The sequence below is a fragment of the Helianthus annuus genome, chromosome 11, assembly GCF_002127325.2.
Source record: "Helianthus annuus cultivar XRQ/B chromosome 11, HanXRQr2.0-SUNRISE, whole genome shotgun sequence".
Classification (NCBI taxonomy): domain Eukaryota; kingdom Viridiplantae; phylum Streptophyta; class Magnoliopsida; order Asterales; family Asteraceae; genus Helianthus; species Helianthus annuus.
The window spans coordinates 2,242,630-2,263,127 of NC_035443.2; the positions used below are offsets into that span (position 1 = coordinate 2,242,630).

Genomic DNA, 20,498 nt, shown 5'->3' on the forward strand with positions numbered 1-20,498 from the left:
TTTACGTATGTTTAAGTGTTTTTTTAAGTATGTTTGTATGTTAAGGTATGATGTGGTGATGTAAATGCATTTTCGCATTTGATGTGGCAATCTGTATTTGAACAAATTTTACCGCATTGGGTCAGATCTTTTACGTATGTTAAAGTGTTTTCTAAGTACGAAGTATGTTTTTATGTTAAGGTATTAACAACTTTAGATTTATATGCAGGTTTTGATGGTTTTATGGTTTTAAGTATTATTTTTTTTAAGTATAGTATGTTTTAACTTAAGATTTATAAGCATGATGTAGTTGACCTTAATTTTTTAGTATTTTGTTAACAACGAACGCGATCTCATGCTTTTATCAGGTGGATCAGAAGAGAATATAAGAGAGCTGTTTTCCAAAGCATACAAAACTGCACCATCCATAGTTTTCATTGATGAGATTGATGCAATTGCTTCAAAAAGAGTAAACCTTGAAAGGGAGATGAAAAGACGTATCATGACACAATTAATGACCTGCATGGCTGATCGCAAACGGGCATATGTTTTGGTGATCGGTGCTACTAACAGACCTGATGCTATTGACCCAACATTAAGAAGGCCGGGACGTTTTGACCATGAGTTCAGATTAGGTGTTCCAGATGAAAATGCTAGAACAAAGATTCTTTCTGCAATTACACAAAATGTAAAACTTGAGGGTGCTTTTGATCTGGTCAAAGTTGCAAAGTCAACTCCAGGTTTTGTTGGAGCTGATTTAGAAGCTTTGGTGAAATTGGCTGGTGGCATTGCTATGCAGAGAATTTTTGAAAGAAAGTTGGAACTTTCTAAAGATAATGAAGACTGGTGGAGGAAGACATATAGTTGGACTCCTGAAGAGATTGCCAACTGTAGCTACACAATGTCTGATTTTGAGGTATCAAAGAGATAGTTTCTATTTAGCATTTACTTATCAAATTTGTATAACTGTTGTTGCCTTTTTTTAAAAAAAAAAAACTTTATATACAGGCAGCTGCCAAGCAGGTTCAACCCTGTTTAACAAGAGAAGGATTTTCGAGCGTTCCAAACGTCACATGGGACGACGTTGGAGGTCTTGATTCATTGAGGAGGGAGTTTTACAACAACATAGTTGCACCTATAATATGTCCCGATTTGGCTAAGGTAAACTTAATACATAGATTGTTGCATTCAATTTCATTAAAAGGTATCTTTTATGGTTTATTTCCTACTCTTTTAGAAATTTGGAGTAGATTCAAAGCCAGGGTTTTTGCTTTATGGACCTCCTGGTTGCGGAAAAACAATGATTGCACAAGCTGTTGCTAACGAAGCAGGAGCAAATTTCATACACATTAAGGTATGTCAGGTTTTTGAACAGGGTCCAGGGTGTGTAGTAATATCTCGACCCCTAAGATCCATAGCTTTGTGTTTAGTAGAATCGGTTTTGCTATTCAGAAGTGGGTTGTGGCACAACTTGTTGTCCGCTTACCACTAGATTGTAATTTGTTGATTTTAGTCTATTATTAATCAGTTTGTCACACTTATTATACTTTTAATATTTGATCCACCTGATTTATTATACCCTAAAGTTTATAATATATATTTTTTGTTTACTATGAAGGGTCCTGAGCTTCTGAACAAATACGTTGGGGAGAGTGAATTGGCATTGCGGACTATATTCAGTCGTGCAAGGACATGTTCTCCATGCATACTATTCTTTGATGAGGTTTTTCTTTATACGTTTATTTTTTTTCTAGAACTGATTTTGACAAATGTCATTAACTCATTATACTTTTTTTGGATTAATATTTTAGATAGATGCTATGACAACAAAGCGTGGAAAGGAAGGGGGGTTGGTTGTTGACAGACTTCTAACCCAGGTAAGCAAATATAGAAATCATAATATTAATCTTTCTCCTCGTGGGTTAATATTTGTAAATATCTATTATGTTTCACTAAGCATATTCTATCTTAAAAAATGAAAGTTCTTTTTATTTTTCCAGCTACTGACAGAGCTAGATGGCGATGATCAACGCAAGGGAGTTTACGTAATTGCTGCTACCAACAGGTTAATGATAAATGGTTTATAGTTTTTGATCTAGTAGTCTAATGGTATGGTTTTTGTCCACACAAAAGTGGTTTGGGTTTAAACCTTTGCAAGTGCAATGTTAGATGGTTTATAGGTGTAAAAAAATTGTTCTTCAAAAATAATGTTATTGATCCTGTTGGGGTTTTGATTATTCTAGGCCAAAGGTGATGGACAAAGCAATCTTACGCCCCGGAAGGTTAGGGACACATATGTATGTTCCTCCGCCGAACCAAGAGGAGCGTGAGATGATCTTAAAAGCTCTTTCTAGGAATAAGCCTTTAGATGCTTCTGTCAACTTGGGTGCTATTGCTCGGAGCAAGGCTTGTGCAAATCTAAATGGAGCCGATCTTAAAAGAATGGTTCGTTTTTCTTTTCTTCTATGAATGCTAACAAGTTACAATGATAAAAAGAATGCATTTAAGTACAAGTTTGTCTATACCTTTTGTGATGCAAATACATAAGTTTATTGATAAAGACCAATATAGCATTATTTGGCAGCATGGATGCTAAACAAGCCGTGTTCGTGTCGTGGTTGTCAAATCCTACACGGATCTGAAGTTTCAACATGAACTCGAACATGGCATGGGTATTCGTGGGTTCACACAAGCCCAACATGTAGGACCTTGAATTTTTATGCAAATTTAATAATACAAATTTAAATTTACAACAAAATAAATTCGTATAAAAACATTATGTTTACTATAAATCTTATCATATGCCTAATTCCCTTTTACTTATAAATTTGGACACAACATGTTAAAGTTTATTATGACAGAAAAATCTAAGAAAAATTTTAAAAATAAACCGGCCAAAACGTGTGAACCCGCTACATCTCCCTGGCTTAACCCATTTAGTTAAACGTGTATATAGGTTCAACCTGGAACTGACTCGAACATGGGTAGGAAAAACCTAAACTCGCGAATATCACCCATATTTGGTGTAATTCATGACCTCATTTCACGCTAACCAATACTTCAATATTATTTGTTTGACTTACCATATTTTATTTTAGATGGATATAGCTACAACGGCTGCTTTTGTAGAAGCTTTCACTAAATTTAAAGCTGCTATTCATGAGGGGACATCTAGCTCATCATCACAAAGCTATCTAGATAAGATGCCATCTACTATCAATGCTGCTCATTTTGCGCTAGCATTGGAAGAAATTTCGCCTTCCATCTTTGATAAGGTATAATAAAACTACTTGTTGGTGCACTTGTGTCTGTACTTTGTCTGTATTTGGTCTGATAAAAATGATGTCCTGATTTGTGTTGTAAGTTGACCAAGTCAACCATCCTCCGGTTTGACTTGGACAACAGTTGAAAGATGTTCTGATCGAAGGATAGCCTCGAAGGATACACCTGATCCTTCGAGGTGATCGAAAGATATGGTTCGACCATGGTTCGACCATTAGATCTCGAAGGATGATCCTTCGAGGTCCATGCTGATCTTTCGTGTAACATGTGGTCGACAGATGATCCTTCGGACCATCTGTCGAATCCTTCGAGCAGACCTGCTGAGCTGGGTATATATACCCATGCATGTGTTGAGTGTGAGTTAGTTCTGGAGTTCTGCCATTTTACACACCCGAGAGATAGAGAGCTTAGAGAGCATTCTGCCCAGAACTCACACACACACTTAGAGAGTTTATAGAACACTTCTGTAAACATTGAGCTTGTAACCGAACCCTCATTGCATTAATACAAGTTGTGTTAATCGGTGAACTTGTGTGTTTGTTTCTCTACTTGCTACTAACTCGGTTTGCTTGCTAGCTTGGATTCCGCACTCGCTAGTAGGTTCGTATAACAAGGTTTAGGTTCGTTATCCTCCGCGAAAAGGGACCTACAAGTGGTATCAGAGCTTGGCTCTTAACCTTGTTTAAAACCGGGTTTTTACAAGTTTTGGTGTGTTGAAACACTTGGTTTGGCACCTGTTTTTACTTGTTTTCTTGCATTTTCTTTGAGTAAAAACGTGTCTAAACTAACCGGGAGTGTTTAAAGTGGGGTTGGGTAACTTGAAAACTTGTTTTTGAGTGATTTGGTGAATTCCGGCAATATTCCGGTTAAGGTTCCGGTCACCGGTATCTGGGTTAAGTTTACCATTTTGGGTAAGTTCTTGTTTGAAAATCTTGGTTGGTGGGAAAGTTGTCAGCCTACCATACCTTTCTGCCGAAAGTTGACTTACCTACCCATCACCTTTTCACCAACCCGTCACATCTGTGTCAGTGTGTCAGTGCACATTCGAAAGATATCCTTCGACATCGAAAGATATCCTTCGACATCGAAAGACCATCCTTCGATCAGTGACAGCTCGATAGATAAGCATCTTTCGAGTAGTCCTTCGAAGTTCGAAACATATCTTTCGATCAGGGAATCTTTTCGAAAGATAGTTGTTTTATCTCGAAAGATAAGGATCTTTCAAGTGTGAATCTTTCGAGATTTTGAGTCTTTCGAAGCCAGTGCTCGAAAGTCAACAGTGATCCTTCGAACACTGTTGATCATTCGAACAAGTGTGATCCTTCGGAAGTTAGCTATTCGAAAGATAAGTGTCCGAAAGATAGGGATTTGACTCGAAAGATAAGGATCTTTCAAAAGGGAATCCTTCGAGTTCTTGAATCTTTCGAAATTATTGTTCAAGACTCAACAGTAATCTTTCGAGTACTGTTGATCCTTCGAACAATAGTTGATCTTTCGATTGTGGACAGTTTATTGTTAACAAGGTTCTGTGATTTCAGATCTTTCGACCAGGATTCTTCGGCTGTGTGATCTTTTGGGTGGCAATCATCCTTCGAGACTTTGACATAGAATTTATTTTTCTTGTCAAAGATGAATCCGAGTTGGTGGGGAACTCCTGCTCCAGATAATGGTGAATATACAAGTTCAGGTGTCACTCCCTCATGGTGGGGTACACCGGCTCCAGACGATGGAAAATACACGAATACAAGGTCATCTCCATTATGGGCCGAACCTCCCACACCACCTCGAATTACTGCAGAAATGTGGGCATCAGTTATCAATCAAAGGCAAAGTGAACCGAAAATAACAACAACAGATTGTTTTGGCAATCCAATACTAGTTCCTGTAAAGCCGCCTCCCACCACAGACATTAGTCAGACAAAAACGGCGTTGTATGCTGAAATTGTCAAAGATGTCAGCAAGGGAGGATCCTCGGAGAATGATGACAGTTCTGAACATGTTAGAAGTTCAGGTGAAGATGTTTCAACTTCAGTGGAGGGTGATACAACTTCAAGTTCAAGTGAGGATGGATCTGGTATTGATTCTGATGCAGAAAAGCCAACACCTGAGAGTAATTCCAGTCAGGTATGTGTTGATGAACCAACTGCGGTAGATTGTGATAATTGTGCTAGATTAAAGGCAAACATGTCTGAGTTGCAAGGCAAACATGATACTGTACAAGCTAGTTTGTTTGACTTGCAAGACAAACATGTTTCATTGAATGCAAGGTGGTGTGAATTGCAAAGCAAACACGAAGCTTTGCAAGAGAAATATGATGTGACATTTCTCCACAACCAGAAGTTGACCGTGGATCTTTCAAAATGCACAGAAACCAATATGTTTTATGAAAACCATGAAAAAGAATTTAAGTCAATGATTGAGACGTTAAAGAAAGATAAAACTGAATTGACTAAAATGGTTTCCAGAAAACAAACGGAAATTAATTTGTATATCTCACGTCTTGAGACAATGCAAAAAGAAATGGTCTGTGTAAAAACGGAAAGTGAGGCAATCCAACTCAAGCTAGATAGCTATTTGAGTTCTAGCTATGTATTGGATCACATCATTGACGTTCAGAAAGAAAAACGGGATGTCACATGCATAGGATATAAGAAATGTCCACCACCTGTGAGACACAATTATGATGCGATGCCTGACGAGGAGGATAGAGTGTTCTTTGAACCATCTGTTCCTCTAGATGTAAAGGAGTTTGCAGCAGGACTCGGATACAAGAAAGATGTATCACCAGACTCAGATACTTCAGCAGATGCATGTGTGTCTTCTGCTGAACTGAATCAGGATCCTCCAGTCATCATTGAGGATGCTGATTCTTCTGATGATGAATCTGATGATACCATCCCAGCAAAGTCTGATGCGGAAGTCAAAAATGGGGACATACCTCTCGAGAATTACATTCTTTGTGATCCTCCTGCAAAACCCGCTAAGACTGTTGCAATCGAGTCCTCGTCTGCAAAAGAGTCGGAGGGTGTGAATTTGCTGTACACTCTTGTTGGTGATGATAAAATCTACTCTGACAAAGATTTTCCTATTAAGAATGTTAATCAATCTTTAATAAGTAAAGTCTTTGAAGATTCGACAAGTAAGTTTTTGGGAAAGACAGGACCACGTGTTACAGTTACACAGTGTCCTCCTATTCCAAAGGCCGAAATTCGAAAACAATTTGGGAATAAGAAATTACCAACAGAGAAAAGGCAGCCAAATCATGCCAAACCTAAAGGAAAAGCATCGACTCAGGGTCAGAAGAAACAGACCCAAAAGAAAAACAAGAATGAGAACTTTGTGAAATCTAAGGGAACGGACAAAATCGAAACTTTTGAGAACAAATCTAACTTAGATTTTGTTAAACAAGCAACAGTTTTGAAAAGAAATGATCCAAACTGTTCAAAACCTAGTACCTCGGGATCACAAAGTTCATCATCATCGTCAAGACGAGCACATGATGCTTCGGGGATTGTTGAACAAAGATATTGTTTTGAGTGTGGAACAATAGGACATATCATTCGAAATTGTCCATATCTTCATAAGTTGAAAGCAAAGGTTGATGATTCCCGTGAACAAAATCTTGCCGCCCAAGAGAATAGAAAAGGCAAACAGGGCGAAAACAAGAAAAAGGATCGGAAGATAAACTTCGTGAAATCAAGAGGGACTGATAAAATTTTTACTTCCAAAAACAAATCCAATAAGGATTTTGTTAAACAAAGTAAAATTTTGAAAAGAAACAGTCAAAACAACCATACACAACACACAAACGGTTGTGATGTAGGACCAAGTACCTCAAGATCACGAAGTTCATCATCCGGCTATTGCAGTTATGATACTCCGAGGTTTGTTGAGCGGAGATCATGCTTTGAATGCTGTGAGTATGGACACATCATTAAGAATTGTCCATATCTCACCAAAAGAAAGACAAAAATTGATGCCCCCCATGGTAACAATTACCATAAAAGATCTGTTTCACCAAAACAGGACCCTCGTCTTGTTAAACAACGGGCAAAGAAACAGAAAAAGAAACAAAGAAAAGAAGTTGAAAAGATTTTAAAACCGGAGATTATCCAAACAAAATCTGTTAAATCAGATGTTAAACATGAAAAACAGAAAGAGATTTGGATACCAAAACCGGTAACTGTTTCAGGGGGAGCTACATCAATTCCGAATCATCGGGAAATGGATGTTACAATTCTCGATGATGACGGACGACCCAAGTCTGTGAAGGCTTGGGTCCCACTCTCCAACTAATCTCTGAGTGAGTGTGCAGGAAGTTCCAGGAGGAACTATTGATAGTCTTAGGGTTGTTGATAGTGGAATGTCCTTGCACAAGATAGGCGACAGAAGAAATTGTTGCCTTTGATGGAGAGAGAGAAAAGAAAAAGAAAATTTGGATGAATGAAGTTGCAAAATTCGACCAAATGAAGAACGTGTCAAAATTTGGTCATCATGGTTTTTGATCGGGTTCACAGGAACGAATGAAGTGAAATGAGTGCCGATGCCTTTGCATGGATTGAACATACGCACACCATTTCTGAAAGAGAAAGTCAAAGACCTTCGCTGGTACAATGTGGAAGACCAGCCGGACCCGGAGGTTTATGATTTTATTGCTGACAAGAGACTTTACGGTAGTTGAAAATTCGACTTTGAAGTCCACACCGGGTGGATATCCAGTTGGGAGAGTGCTCAGATTCCTTGCAATGCACGGAACAGTTGCAGGATACGCCTCTAAATTCTTAATCTCTCCTATACTTGTCGATATTTGAGCTACTTTGTGAATTATTATTATCTCGAACAGCACTCTTTGACTTGACACGTTGATCTCGGATATCACCTCACACGTGATTGTTTCAATGTGAAACTCATCAATGTTGTCATGGTCCGCACCGCTTACCGACTGCCAACTCATTTTTCCAAAATTTGTTAAATCTTTTCTGATAAAACTTAATTTTGGTAAACGGCATTAAGGTCAAGCAAGAGTAAAACCAACATCGGAAAATCATTTTTGTAAATATCTTCGTGTGTTTTTAAATTTATCTTAGTTTGTTGATTTTAGGGGGAGTAAATCCAAAAATCTGAAAATCCAAAAACATCGAAAAATTTCAAAAACACAAAAACAATAGAAAAACAAATATGAGTTTCCTGGCGAGCAAAAGAGAAAGTGATAGTACATCAGTGGTCTATCCAAACCTCTTTAAACCTTAAATGAAAAACGATAAGCAGCTTTATATAAGATGTATCGGTAGGCTCACAATCATTTTAAAGTGTGCAGGGTGATATAAATCTTAATCGACTGAAGATCAGGTGGGAACCATTCATTGGCATATGGTCTTAGTACCGAAATTTCGTTTGATAGATTGCCGAGGTTCTGAGATATTCGGTCTTTATGCTGCTTATCATCTGGGTATCATGGTTGTATCTTTTACCGAAAAATAACGGGGACGCAAGTCTAGATCTTCCATGATACTATACATACGTGTACATATTGCATACTGCATTCGACCTCAATAAGTGATAAACAATCACATGTCCATACAAATAAGTGATAAAATATCACATTTATCCGGGTGTCAAGTTCGTCTCTCTGCTGTACGGAAGTACTGACCTGTTCACGGACTTGCACCTGTGCCCTCATGCATACGAAAATCAAGTTCCTCATCAATAAGTGATTATATCACAAAGGGCTTGTTTTCAATTCAAAATAAGTGAGTATCTCACAATTTATACGGTTAAACAGATGATAATCGGTATACTCACCGGTAAGATGAACTCTCGTGCATACCTTGATACGGGAATGTGTCGTGATGTGGATGAACACCGGTCGGTAAGTATAAATCATACATTAACGTATCCTCTAAACATGATTACATCTGATAAGTTGAGCTTAAGTGGACAACAATACCGATAATTGTTATAGGATGCTTATTTTAATGTTAACTAACTGAACAACAAGAGTGTTTTGGCATGGCCGTACACTGATATGATTCTCTTACCCTCGAAACTCACAAAAAGAATGTCTGTATATATCTATTTATTTACTGCTTAACTTTTATTATTTCTTTTAAACAGTTTCGTCGTTTGGTGCATATCAGCACGACATTAGCGGTGATGTCGTTTGATAACACTCAAAGGATTTTAAATTGTTGTCTTTTAATTTCAAAAATACCAAAAAGATTTTAGGCTTGTTTTAATATAAACTTTATAAAAGCCAAAAAGATTTTATTTCTGCTTTATTTTCGATCGTACGATGTTGGAGCTCAAGTCTTCGTTACCTGAAACCTGACTGAAAACCGAATTGACTAAATCTTCATAAACGGTCAAAATTTGCATGTTTTGAAAGTTAAAATCTGAAATTGATAAATTTGAAAAACTTTCAAACTGTCGGACGGTGTTTGATAGTGACATGGTCATTCGTGTGTCATTTGTTTATGTTAACTATATTCCAAGCAGTTGTTCTCATTACGCGTTTAGATTTCTTGCATGTGCAGATTCTAAAGGCTAGGAGAACATAGTCGATGACAAGCTCTGGAATGAAGACACGACGAGAAGGCGCTCAAAAGATGAAGATGATTGAGTTGCCGCTGGCCATCATCAACACCACAAGGATCTCACTTCATAAAGATAAAGTCTTTTCACGAGCATAACTCGAGGGGGAGCTTATGTTAAGGGGGAGTTTGTCAACACACTTCCTACATGATACGGGTAGTTTGTTGATACACTTTCTACTTTCAAGACGTGAAGACTTTGAAGATCCTCCGACTTTGAAGACATGATAGGACATCAGAGTCTTGAAGACCTGAAGACCAAAGACCGTCGAAGTTCAAGTCGAGTCTACGCTTTTAGAAGAACAAGACAAAGCTTAGAGATCAAAGACAAAGCTACAGCCAAGGGGGAGTTTGTTGGTGCACTTGTGTCTGTACTTTGTCTGTATTTGGTCTGATAAAAACGATGTCCTGATTTGTGTTGTAAGTTGACCAAGTCAACCATCCTCCGGTTTGACTTGGACAACAGTTGAAAGATGTTCTGATCGAAGGATAGCCTCGAAGGATACACCTGATCCTTCGAGGTGATCGAAAGATATGGTTCGACCATGGTTCGACCATTAGATCTCGAAGGATGATCCTTCGAGGTCCATGCTGATCTTTCGTGTAACATGTGGTCGACAGATGATCCTTCGGACCATCTGTCGAATCCTTCGAGCAGACCTGCTGAGCTGGGTATATATACCCATGCATGTGTTGAGTGTGAGTTAGTTCTGGAGTTCTGCCATTTTACACACCCGAGAGATAGAGAGCTTAGAGAGCATTCTGCCCAGAACTCACACACACACTTAGAGAGTTTATAGAACACTTCTGTAAACATTGAGCTTGTAACCGAACCCTCATTGCATTAATACAAGTTGTGTTAATCGGTGAACTTGTGTGTTTGTTTCTCTACTTGCTACTAACTCGGTTTGCTTGCTAGCTTGGATTCCGCACTCGCTAGTAGGTTCGTATAACAAGGTTTAGGTTCGTTATCCTCCGCGAAAAGGGACCTACACTACTTCAATTTGGTGTCGTCTTCATATACATCATCACTATCTTTATAAACCACCATTGTTCATGGCATAAAGACAACATCCAAAACATGGTCGTGTTTGGATTGGCGGTTACCAAAATTTGACACAAACCTGAATATGAATTTGAAAATCGTGTTAGACACATAGACATGAACATGACATGCATTTTCATGAGTTGACATGAATAGAACTTATTTAATCGAATTCTTTTTACATATTAAAATACAATAAAAAATCGTAGCAAGATTTCGAATTTATAACAAACTATACATATGTATATACTTATATAATCTTATTTTACTTTCTCTTTTAACTTTTAGATTCGGCATAAATTACCCAACTAGCTAGTTTACTTCCTGAAATAAAACATAAATTTTAAAAAGTTAACGACCCATGAATTACTTCTAGGTTGACCAGGACGTCACCTGTGAATTTTATATTAGGTTTTTGTCATGTCTGAAATTCACTCTCTATCCCTTATATATATATATAGTGAATTTTATATTAGGTTTTTGTCATGTCTGAAATTCACTCTCTATCCCTTATATATATATATATATATATATATATATATATATATATATTCTACAATGTAAGTCGTGCCCTACTGTTGATATGTCGTGTATATCTGAAGGCCCAGAGTTGATCTTTGAACAATGATGATTTCTTGTCTATGAATGCCATAACAAGTGCGGAATCCAAGTGATAGTACAAACCAAGCAATATCCAAAAGACAACTCAGTGATTCAAACGACATCGGTCATGGCCAAACGACACCTATTGTCATTTGGACGCATGACCAAACAACATCTAATCTTGTTTGCACTAACCAAACGAGAATGGTAGTTCCAAGCGACACTCAAAGTCGTTTGAAAGAACCAAACAACAACCATTGTTGTTTGGATTCATGCTAGTCGTTTGTATCACACACACCAAGTCAAACGAACGGAGGATATCGTTTGACTTTGGTCAACTAACACAAAAGTCAAACATAAACATACTTTAAACGTTTAGACAATGACCGATATGTATATGTTATAACCAATCACTAGCAGCACACACAAAGTGCATCAACAATATCTTAGCTAGAACCTGGTATTAATATACTAGTACATTAGTAATTAATGCTCTAATGACTTGTATATCCTGTAATGAAAGTTGTGCCTTGTCGATTTGTTATGTATAAGGTATGTTAGCTAGACCTTGGTTTGAATATTCTTGTATGTTTTCTTGCAGGTAAAACGTCATTACGAGATAATGTCAAAGCGCTCTAGAGCATCTTATCATTTGTCAAAGTTACCACCAATATAATATTAATGAATTTTTTGTTTGATTAGCACATTGAGTTTTGGTATCGATTTTAGAATTTGTTTTTTTTTTTTTTTGTATGGGAACTTTGTATGGGTTTAAACGAGTACAAGCTTAGCTCGTTGAATTTTAAACAAGCACTCTTGAGATACATTCATTTTCACTTTTTCTCCCTCTGTAAACACCTGGTGCACACAAATTAGAAATTTTAAAATTTCATTGACTTCTAAATCTTGAACATAATAATGAAGTAATACATACACCGCCTAATACTTACGAATGCTCTCAAACATAGTTAATTATCTATATCTATACTGTATATAATGCATAAGATAAGTGCATTTTAAGATAACTTTTTTTTCTTAAATGCATGATTACATTTTAATCCCTTGTTTTTTTTTTAATTATAGATGATAAGTTAGTAGTTACATTTTATTCTTTATTAAAAATTCTAACTACTCCCATAATTTTTAAACCATCAAAACTTTTTATACTGCTAATATTTTTTTAAACACCATGAGTATTTTATTCACTTTAAATTGAGTATAGTATTGCTATATTTTTTTAATTAAAATATGGTATGTTACTTGATTAACAGTATCTAAGGGTGAACAATAACTAAATTGTTAACTGAAACCGAACTGAAAACATACGAAACCGAACCGAAATCAACCAATGACTGAATTAACTGAAAAACGAGTAACCGAGAATTAACCAAACCCGGTTAGTGATTTTTTTTACGATCGTTTAACCAAAATTAACCAAATCGAACCATTCATATTTTTATACATTTCTATCTTTTGTACATTCAATTCATTTGTTTCATATTTATACATCTGTTTTATTTATTTATACTTCTATTTTATATATCTATACATCCATTTCATGTATCTATATCTCAAGTTCATGTATTTCTAAGCAAAAATTTTACCTCAAGTTTTGTTTTGGCTATTAACCAAAATGAAACGAATCAAATAAAAAACTGTCAATCTTACTGTTGGTCTCATATTCATCAATCGATGAACAAATCAATTAACGATTTCAATAAAACAATATATTTGCCGACTTGTTTTATGCGGAAGTTGAAATCAATACAGGTCAATTTTGGAGATATAGAATTTTTGTAACAAAAGGTAACATTGATGCTTTACCTAACTACTCGTGTTTTATGAACATAAACTCTAAAAGCTTTAGAGGTTAGAGAGTAACGAAGAAATATGCTTTCGTCTGGTTTTCCATCAAACTTTGACAGATTGTCTTTATCATTTAGAATGTATGTAACACCTCGGAAATTCTTAAGCGAATGATATGGCAACACGTGTCCAATCAACTCTCAAATATACCAAATTATTTGGACAAGAGGGACTATATATGTATAAATGTGGAAGTTTAGATGTGGAGGGGTCATTTGTGACAAAATGCCAAACTTTGGCTTCTGAAGGTTCCTTACGGACCGCAAGGCATATGCATTACGGACCGTAAGGCATTTATAATTATTTTTATTTTAGTCTCTGATGACTCCTTACGGACCGCAATGCTTATGCCTTACGGACAGTAAGATATTTAATTATTGTGGGTGCTGAAGGTCCTTACGCACCGTAAGCCACCACCCCTTACGGTCCGTAAGGGGTGTGCTGGCAGAATGCAACTGGCAATGGCAGCAACCTGCTTTTGCCACTTAGCTCACAAAATGCCACGATCTCCCTGCTTCTTACACCTTAATGGACACTTGTCCAACATCCGAGAACCATGAGAACACTTGGCATCATTCTATAACTCTTGTGCAAGTATAGATAGAGGTGAAATTGCACCTTCACAACCTGCACCTTTAATTCTTTCTCTCTAAATCTCTTGGAGCAGCTTCTGATCTATAGAGGCCTCATCTCTGGAGTTATAACACTCCCTTCAACACTTGTAAGTGTTCTTCTTAGTCTCTTTTCAATTTATAGGCTAGTTATTAGTCGAAAGTCAAGCAAATTGACTTTTGCTTTGACTTTCGATTATGATCATTTTGGTCAAGCCAAAGTTCGAATCGAACATAGCTACGTGATCGTAATAATGTATGCGCTAATCCCCTATGAGGGCACCTCCTGAAGATCACGTTAAGTTGGTCAAATGACGGGTCACAGTTTTATTATAAAAAGTCAAAACATAGATTTTCGTAAATTATGTTAAATGAACTTCTACGTACCGAGACATCAATTTTTTGACATTATATCCGTTTGTATAACATATTAGGACATGTTAGATCATGTCCAACCCGTCATTTCCTGCTTAGAGCTCAGTTCGCATCCGAAAGTCAAACACTTTGACTTTTGCTTTGACTTTCGATTCTGACCCGTTTAAGTTAAGTTAGCTACCGATTTGAAGTTCTATTATGATTATATTATTGTACGGAATAACCCTTTGAGGTTATACCATTTGATCATATAATTTTTCGGGTTTTTATGCAAGTTCACACAATATGCCTAATTTATGACCAAAATGCCCTTTTTATGCATAGAATGAATTTGAAACATAATAAACATATCAACTGAGTTTGAACTGATATAACACTATATTAAACATATTTTGGCATATTGCTTAACATAGACCCACCCGATCACCCGATGCCGCTTATGCGCGTACAGTTGACTTTTATAACTTTGTTTAAATAAGTTAGCCGAATCGGGTCAAAACCTTTCCAAATCAGTTCTAATCAGAATGTATGATTGTTTGACCCATATTATATGAGTCATAGTACTCGTGAGGGTGCAAACCGCTTAATCTAGCGAACCGTATCCATTTATTATAAGTTAACCGGTCAAAGTCATACGACTTGAATAAGACTCGTTAACATTCTAACGGATCATAGTTCCGTCCATTCCTGACTAGGAGTTTCCAGTAAATTGCTCTTGTGTTAGTTGTCTTGATTAACGGTTGTGCTTAATACATCTTTGGATTGTAAAGATAAGCTCAGGTAAATACTCTTAATCTATTTTCCATATACGGGCTTGGGATACGGTAAATTATTTGCCGCTTGGTCGGGTATGTGATCAATGACCAATGTGTCCAAAATTCAAATAACCCGTTTTAATCTGTCATGCTTGATAACTTAAACATTGGGGGTTAATGCGACCGTGTCCTGGATATCCACGGCTCACTTAATTGCAAGTGGCCACGACTTAAGCGCGAGGTGTAGGCATACACCTGACAAACGCTAATGCTATGATAAAATATTTTTCTTACCCATATAGGTATTTAAGTGGTGTGTCGGTTAATCATGTATCGGAGTTTAGTTTCGGGCCCCATATGTATTGACAAACATGTAATACTGGTAACAAGAGATATAGTTTGTCCAAAGTTATTTATCAAAATGATATACCAAATGGTATAAAAATGGTTTTGAAAAGATTTTAAAAACGCGTCGGTTATTAACCAGTGAAAATTGACGTATTTTTAAAATACTAAGCACAGGTTAGCAAGTACGGAATAGGCTGGAGCTACTCGGTAATTGCATATGGGAATTTGCGTCTCCACGCAAAAAGCCTAGTACTCTTTATGTAATCATTTTGTTATTTCGATCCGCCTGTGGATCTTTAGTACACTTTCGGTTTGTATATTATTTTTGAACTTTCGGACATTTGTACTTTGTAATAATTATTTTATAATCCCAAGACTTCGGCTGTGCTAAATGTGAATATCTATATCAATCGTCACGCATAAACCCCAAGTCCGGGCCCACCGGGAAATCAGGGTGTGACAGGGTGGTATCAGAGCCAACGTTTGAGCGAATTAGACACTAGCCTTTTGTGTCTAAACTCAAATATCACATTAGCATATTCCTTATACTTTTCCGAGTCTAGGCATTAACCTAAGACCACTCATATCTATTTTAGTTATTGATTTTGATATTTAACTAGTAATTATGCCACCAAGACAACGAGGAATGAGAAAAGGTCCCATGCGGGGAGGACCGTCACGACAACTACCATCACACTCGTATAACTCAGATCCTCCCCAATATTCGAATGAGTCACACTCGTCACAACCAGCGAGACACTCGGTCTCACACCATCCTTCACATTCACATCCTTCTCGCTCTCACTCACACCGTGATTCCTTTGACCCACACCAATACATAAATTCACCTCCTCCGAGCCAAAACCAACAGGATGATGGCTCTGAGCCAGAAATGCCACCTTCTGGAACAAACTTGCACCCTATCGAGTTATCTATTGATACTGCATCTTATGCAGGTTCACCTTACCAGGGTCCCGATGAATGGGATCAATATTTTAACCAATTTACTTTCTACAATACCCCTGAACACAAAACACCATCTTATCCACCTCCACAAACACCGCCACCTCCACCAGAGGATGAGCCAATGGAGACATTGGAGCAAAAGCAACCACCACCACAACCAAGGAAGCCTCGTAGCGGTGCACGTATGTCGGTGTTTGCTGGGAAATGGTCGGGATCACTTCCACCTTTACCCCCAACCTACCCAACAATACCAGAGGACCCACAAATGGGTGGACCCTCTAATCCTGAACCTATTATTAAGCCACCTCAACAACCACCTATGGGTTTTGATAACTCTATTCCTACGTATCCGAATATGACCGGATATGATACTTCTTACACGGCAGACCCTATGGATTATAACTATTCGGCTCCGTCATACGATCCCTATTTACAGGCGGTTGTTCATAATGCTCTTTACCCATCACATTTTCCTTTTGTATATCCCAATACTGGATATCCTAATTATGGATACCAGTATCCGGTTGTTCCACAACCACAGCCACCTCAACAAATTGAAGCTATCAATCAAGCGTTGGAACAAGCAGAACAGATCCAACGACAGGCTAAAAAGAACGAACGAAGAATAAGCAAGATATTCAAGAAACTTTCCAAGATTATCAAAGGGAAGAAGGATGATTGAAGAGCTAAATTTCACATTTTATTGTAATTTTTATTTCAAAAGTCCATATTTGGACATAGTAATGTAATTTCTTTACAAAAAGTCCATAAACGGACTAGTATTATAATTTCTTTAATTTTGTGAATATTTTTGGATTATCTTATATATTCACTTCACATTATTCGAACTTTCGTCTCGACATTTGATTCAAATTTTATTGATCTGCCCGAAATCAACAAAATCTTCTTAATGGTTTGAAAGCCATATGGCAAAGCCTAAATGATTGGCAAATATAATTAGGCGGTGTGGCAATGAGGAAGCACACTGACCAAAAAGGTGGCGGAGATATCTCCAAGCCTTATAGCCTTTATGGTCGAATGAGACCATTGCTCATAATATTATCAAACCATTAAGACATGAATTCAATGATTATTTTTATTTTAATATTCAATGTAATGTTAATACTACTGGCAGTGTGATAATACACTTACCGCGAAAAGGTGGAGGATATATATCCAAGCCTTATAGCCCATATAGTCGAATGAGACCATGGCTAATAACATTATCAAATCATCAAATTCGATGATCATTTACGTTTTAACATTCAATGTAATCTTAAAATAATTTGCCTTGAGAAATACTTTATTCTCGAATATGGAAATTATTAATGGCAGTGGTGACCATATGGTACACACTGACCAAAAAGGTAGAGGAGATATCTCCAAGCCTTATAGCCCTTATGGTCTAATGAGACCGCAACTACTAATATTATCAAAATCATTAATGATTATTCTCATTTAACATTCAATGTAGTATTAAATTATAATTGGGCAGTGTGACAATGTGGAAGCACACTGACCGAAAAGGTGGATGATATATATCCAAGCCTTATGACCTTAATTGCTGCGGAAGTCAGCAAAGCTATGGCCGACTTTATGGCAAACTTTAAAGGAGCAGGCTCAACCCATTCGAAATCCCCATCTATCCCTCCATCTTCCACTCATAAATCTCAAAGTTCTCATTATTCCTCGAATGAGAGGAGAGAACCAAAGTGTGTTGCCAAAAAGGAGACCCGAAATGTTAAAGAAGGGTGTATCTATAAGTACTTTGTCTCTTGCAAACCTCGAGACTTCACTGGGGAGAAGGGAACTATTGATGCTATGAAGTTGCTAGATGAAATGGAAACCGTGGTTGAAATTAGCAGCTGTGCTGATAAAGATATTATCAAATATGTATCTCAGTCCTTTAAGGGCGATACTTTGACGTGGTGGAAAGCCATGATTCAATCTACAGGGAAAGTGTCCCTGTACAACATGAGTTGGTCCAAGTTTGTGGACCTGATTAAAGAAACCTACTGCCCTCCTCATGAGTGTCACACCCCCAAAATACCACAAGCGGAAACTCCCGCGAGGCATGCGACGTACCAGGATCTAGCCACCAATCACATTGAACTCATAGGTATATTTAAATATAACTTTCATTGATTAACATTAAGTGTTACACGTTACAAATAATTTAAAGTATACAACGGAAGCATAATTCATTCGTTAAGTGTTTATAAACCACATGTAAAAACCATTAGTCTTGTGTTGCGATTCCATGTATCTCGACCCATGACCACTCCAGCCTCCCAGACAGCAAGTTCCATCAATATGCACCTAAAGACCTGCAAGGCATGTAACAACGAATCAACAACAAAGTTGAGCGAGTTCACAGTTGGGTGTTCGTTTTAAGTTGTTTCAAAAAACGTAGTTTCCTTTAGCTGGCTTACTTGCCGTGGGGGTTACCCCATAGTTGAAAATATGATTAACCTGTTCCTTCTTTCCCAAACCGTAACCATTGGGGGCTTCCCCATGTGAACCACTAGACCGTTACCATATCGACAACTGACGAAAATAAGTTGTGCCCTACGTCAATGTCTATCATCATTGACTAAGTGCCCAGATCCATTAGTACACGCCCGTCCTACCGGCACGGTGTGAGGCTTGTCAACCCTAATAGCGCTATTAACTAATGACCCGCTCGCCATTGGCCCGGCGATTAAGTCGATATAAAAATGAGGGACTTCATGATAGAGTTTTGTCTAGTAAGTTAAAGGTTGTCCTACCCAAGGAGGACCGAGGTACATATTCTACCCGAGGAGAATATGTAGGTTTCATTTTAGTTCCTTAACCCATTCCCAAACCACCAGGAATCCCATGCCTTGTAGTAAGTGTGAACTCACCTCCGTTTGCTCGGCAGATACACAAAGAGGTTAGTCAAGCTGCTAGTGGTCAACGACGTCCTAACATTGTTATCATACAAGTCAGGTATAGGTTCAAGTAGTGCACGTAGGTTTACACAAAAGCTAACAAGTAACAACACATAACGAGCATGGCAAACACATCGATCATATATCAGTAGTATATAGTTCACATAGACATAATCCAAACTTGTGCGACTTTGAGTGATTGGGCTGTTATGGTTGTGCAAGCCCAGTCCTTGTGACAACCCTCAAAATTACATGTATTCCGTACAATTTATTAATGATAATTAAAGTGCTTAACTACTCTCTGATTTCTGTGTTATACTTACATGTGCTTGTTAACATACTAGTAGTATACAGAAAAGTTACTAAATAGTCCTGTGTGCTTTCCTAAGTGTTGAGAATTAAAAATGTTACAAAAATATATATAGGATGCTTTACGGATTAATTAAGCACTTTAACAGAACAACACCAAACTGAACAACCGGACTTTACCCGGAACACAAAATTATTGTTAAACACGTTGTTTTTATTTTTCTGAGCTAGTGAGGGTCCCCGAACACCCTAACACACCTTATATTATATAACACACCTTCATGCACTAACTTAACAATTTAATCCTAACTAGATTGTAACCATAACATTAGAAACCAACCCCATACCCCCCCCCTTGGGTGACGGTCACCATAGGGTGACCCACCCTTTGCTTTCTTTTCAATATTTTATTTAGTTGTTGTTGGTTAATGAAACATAATGTATGATGGTTAATGATGGAAGTTGGATTATATAAGTGCACAAAGGTTCACTCATTTCATTCACAAACTTCAAACAACAAACTCCAAACTCTCTCTTCCTTCCCCCTTGTTCGGCCGCCACCTTACCACCACCATACCACCACCATCAAACTTCATTCATACAATCTACACTCATCCAAAGGTGCAAGAGGTCCTACAACTAAGCTTGGTGTGTTCGGAATCTCAAGGACCACTCTCGTTTTCTTTTATTCATCACTTTTACGCTTTGAAACTCCCCTAGCCTTGTGCTAGTAGTAAGTGCCTTAGATCTTCATCTTGTTCATATTTTTGTTGGTTAATAGTGAAAAGGATGATGAAATGTTAAGAACTCTAAAGAACATAATCAAAGTCTTGGAACATAACCTAACTAAAGATGAA

The 20,498-nt window shown here is 37.5% G+C and overlaps 2 protein-coding genes across 2 annotated transcripts; both read left to right on the forward strand.

Annotated features, from left to right (window-relative positions):
• Positions 1-334: 334 nt before the first annotated feature.
• On the forward strand, positions 335-3,260 carry LOC110887530 (cell division control protein 48 homolog C). Its single transcript, XM_022135109.2, has 8 exons — positions 335-895; positions 988-1,140; positions 1,217-1,333; positions 1,598-1,702; positions 1,791-1,856; positions 1,980-2,044; positions 2,223-2,424; positions 3,078-3,260. Exons 1-8 carry the CDS (start codon positions 335-337, stop codon positions 3,258-3,260), a joined length of 1,452 nt encoding a protein of 483 aa, XP_021990801.2.
• A 12,819-nt stretch (positions 3,261-16,079) lies between these two features.
• LOC110887531 (extensin-like) lies at positions 16,080-17,102 on the forward strand. The gene has a single exon (XM_022135110.1). It carries the CDS (start codon positions 16,080-16,082, stop codon positions 17,100-17,102), a length of 1,023 nt encoding a protein of 340 aa, XP_021990802.1.
• Positions 17,103-20,498: the final 3,396 nt, after the last annotated feature.